This window comes from Pteropus vampyrus, unplaced genomic scaffold, assembly GCF_000151845.1.
Source record: "Pteropus vampyrus isolate Shadow unplaced genomic scaffold, Pvam_2.0 Scaffold18098, whole genome shotgun sequence".
In the NCBI taxonomy this organism is placed as follows: Eukaryota; Metazoa; Chordata; class Mammalia; order Chiroptera; family Pteropodidae; genus Pteropus; species Pteropus vampyrus.
Window position 1 is genome coordinate 256 of NW_011906879.1, and position 2,651 is coordinate 2,906.

Genomic DNA, 2,651 nt, shown 5'->3' on the forward strand with positions numbered 1-2,651 from the left:
GAGTGGCCCCCACAAAGATCAACATGCAGCTTTATCCCTGCGTAGACTAAGGTAGCCTGCCCCGACTGCCTCCCATGATGCTTTCTGGACAAAGATAATATTAACCGGAACCTCAAAGTATTTTCGCAATTGTTCATAGAAAATGTCCACCCAGGGACACCAAAATAAAAGGCCAGCACTCACTCAAAAATGACCAGGTATGCATCATACCAGAACACGTAAAGAGCTCCTAAAAACCAATACAAGAAAGTCAGACAATCCAATGGGGGTGGGGGGAGAATAAAAGACCTCACGAAAGGTATCAAATGGCTAATAAACATAGTAAAAAACTGCCATAATTAACAGTGAGTTACTGGTGCATAAACAGATACGTAAATCATATGTAAAAACTTAAAATAAAAGTAGGTAAAATAAACTCATTTTACCTCTAATCAACTAGCTGTCCTTTTTTTGTTGAAAAAGGACAGCTAGTTGATTAGAGGTAAATGAGTTGATTGGGGAAAGATGAGATTTAAGGCTCATGTCAGAACATCAAAATACATTCCGGCTGACCTAGACCGTCAGATGTAGAAGAAGGGGAAGGAGGGGAGGAAGGAAGGAGGGAGGGAGAGATCGAAACCTTAAAAACTGAAGAAAGGTTAGGGAGGATGCTCCCCGTGACCCTGGGCACTGTCACCGGGCCGAGAGGGAAGGGCTGGCGATTACCGCGTCAATCTCGTTGAGGACCTTCCACTGCTCGTAGGGCACCCCCAGCGCCTCGGCCGTCTGGATCGTCCTCTTCATCTGGCTCGTCCAGACCTTCAGGTCCTTGATGTTCTGATCACTGATGAACTGGGCCAGACTCTTGGCAAACTGAAACACATCACGAGCAAGTTCAGACCCCGCGGCCGCAGAGTCCACGAGGTCATCGTGCCCTGCCTCGGAGAACGGGCTCGGTAAAAAGGATGAACCAACCTCGCAGTGGCACCCACACTTGCGAGGACTGTTCTTGTGCATTCTTCCCAGAACCTGAGTGTAGTTCCAGTTGTGGTCCATTAGGTCCTCTGCCATTGATCCCGACCCCCACCAGCTGTATGACCTCCCCGCTAAGGCTTCGGTATCTCCCCTGGACTCAGGTCACTCCCAGAATGCTGTGCCTCTCTGAGGAATGAGTCTCAGCTGGTGACAGCTCACATGGAAGCCAAAGATCCAGGCATCCGCTTGGTGTTTGGTGACCTTCCTTATACGATGGGAAGATTCTAGACTGAAGGTCATCCAACTTGAGGATCACATATTAGCTGCGAGAGCTGGAGCCCAGCCCTCGGGCACACACATGCACATACCCGGCCACCCAGGGGTCCCAATGCACAGACACACACACACATACATGCACTGACCTCCCTGCCCCGGGGAGACAGTCCTGGGTCCCCTCCGATCCGGCCCTTGAGGTTGAGCTCACTCTCACCGTGCCGGCAGAGGTAGATGGAGCGGGGAGTGACATGGATGTTCATGAGGTAATAAACGATGCGACTCTGGATGTGGTCAGCGACGCGGTTCACCACATAGCTCTGTCCCACGTCCATGATCTTGATGTAGGACAGATCCCTTTTCAGACGGAAGGCAGAGAGAGGCCTGTGAGTGAACCCAGGGCCATCGAGGGCACATTCCGCCAGCCACAGGAACTGGCCGAAGAGCCTTGCTTGCATCTCTGCCCACCAGGCTCGACATCGCAACACACGGGACCGTCGGTCAGCTGCTGTGCACGTGATGGGCGCGAGGTAGGAGCGACGTGACACGTGCGACGGACAGACGAACCCCGTGGGAGGAACTCAACACTTATCGTACTCCCAAAAGGCGACATCTAAAGTGAGGGGTCAGTCAGGTCACTCTGTGATGTCAGCCGCTGCTCCGTGTCCCCCAGGCCCCTCTCGTCTACCTCTGACCTCTCAACACACTATCTATAAGATGGACAAGAGCCATTTTTTCCGGGCAGGATTGAGCTGGGAGTAGCTGGCAAACGGTCCTCCCCTCCACCCCTTCCAGTCAGCCGCTTTTCCTTCCACCAAGGAACTCTCCCCTAGAACCCGGCCTGGGGCATCAATGTGTGCCGAGCAGCCCTGCCCCACACCGGGCAGTGGGCGGGTGAGACAAGAAGCATGGGAGGATGGTGCTGGTGGCAGCAGCCGATAAACTCAGCTCAGCCACTTTCCCTGCTTTGGACCTGTGACACGTCGCAACGTGCAGAGCACACTTATTTGCTTATGTTTGCAGAGGGAGTGGGGGCGGCAGGAGGCAAAGGTGTGGTTTCTCAAGCACTGTGCTTGGGTTCAGCCCTGAGCCCCACAGATGTTCTCATCTGAGTTCTCACTGTCTGGGCCATGGGACCTCAGTTTAGGTTTAGGGGTATTACGCAGACACCACCGATAAAGACATCAGCAACGTTTACTGGCAAATCCGACAGGCACTGGTCCAGATCAGCCCCTCTCCTACGGTCACACGACAGAATCATGACGAGAAATGCTGTGCCGGGGAGACCAAGGGAGACACCAAAAACCACAGAAAGGCCAAGGCGGCGAGCGCCATGTAGTTCCAACCGGCTCGGGCTGGCTGCAGGGCCCGGCCGGACTCACGGCCAGTCCAGAAGCCCAGACCCCGGAAACCACCCCTCCACC

At 53.9% G+C, this 2,651-nt stretch overlaps 1 protein-coding gene across 1 annotated transcript; it reads right to left on the reverse strand.

Annotated features, from left to right (window-relative positions):
* Positions 1 to 477: 477 nt before the first annotated feature.
* Positions 478 to 2,119, reverse strand: LOC105310953 (6-phosphofructo-2-kinase/fructose-2,6-bisphosphatase 4-like). Its single transcript, XM_023526901.1, has 2 exons — positions 1,377 to 2,119; positions 478 to 852 (listed from the first exon to the last, which is right to left on the reverse strand). The coding sequence occupies exons 1-2, from the start codon at positions 1,683 to 1,685 to the stop codon at positions 673 to 675; spliced, it is 489 nt and encodes a 162-aa protein (XP_023382669.1). The 5' UTR covers positions 1,686 to 2,119; the 3' UTR covers positions 478 to 672.
* Positions 2,120 to 2,651: the final 532 nt, after the last annotated feature.

Bases quoted from the DNA above. Each gene is read 5' to 3' on its own strand.
- LOC105310953 (XM_023526901.1), bottom strand. From the start codon at position 1,685: ATGCAAGCAAGGCTCTTCGGCCAGTTCCTGTGGCTGGCGGAATGTGCC. The intron at 853-1,376 runs GTCAGTGCATGT...GATGTGTTTCAG, and splicing joins TGTCTCCCCGGGGCAGGGAG to TTTGCCAAGAGTCTGGCCCA.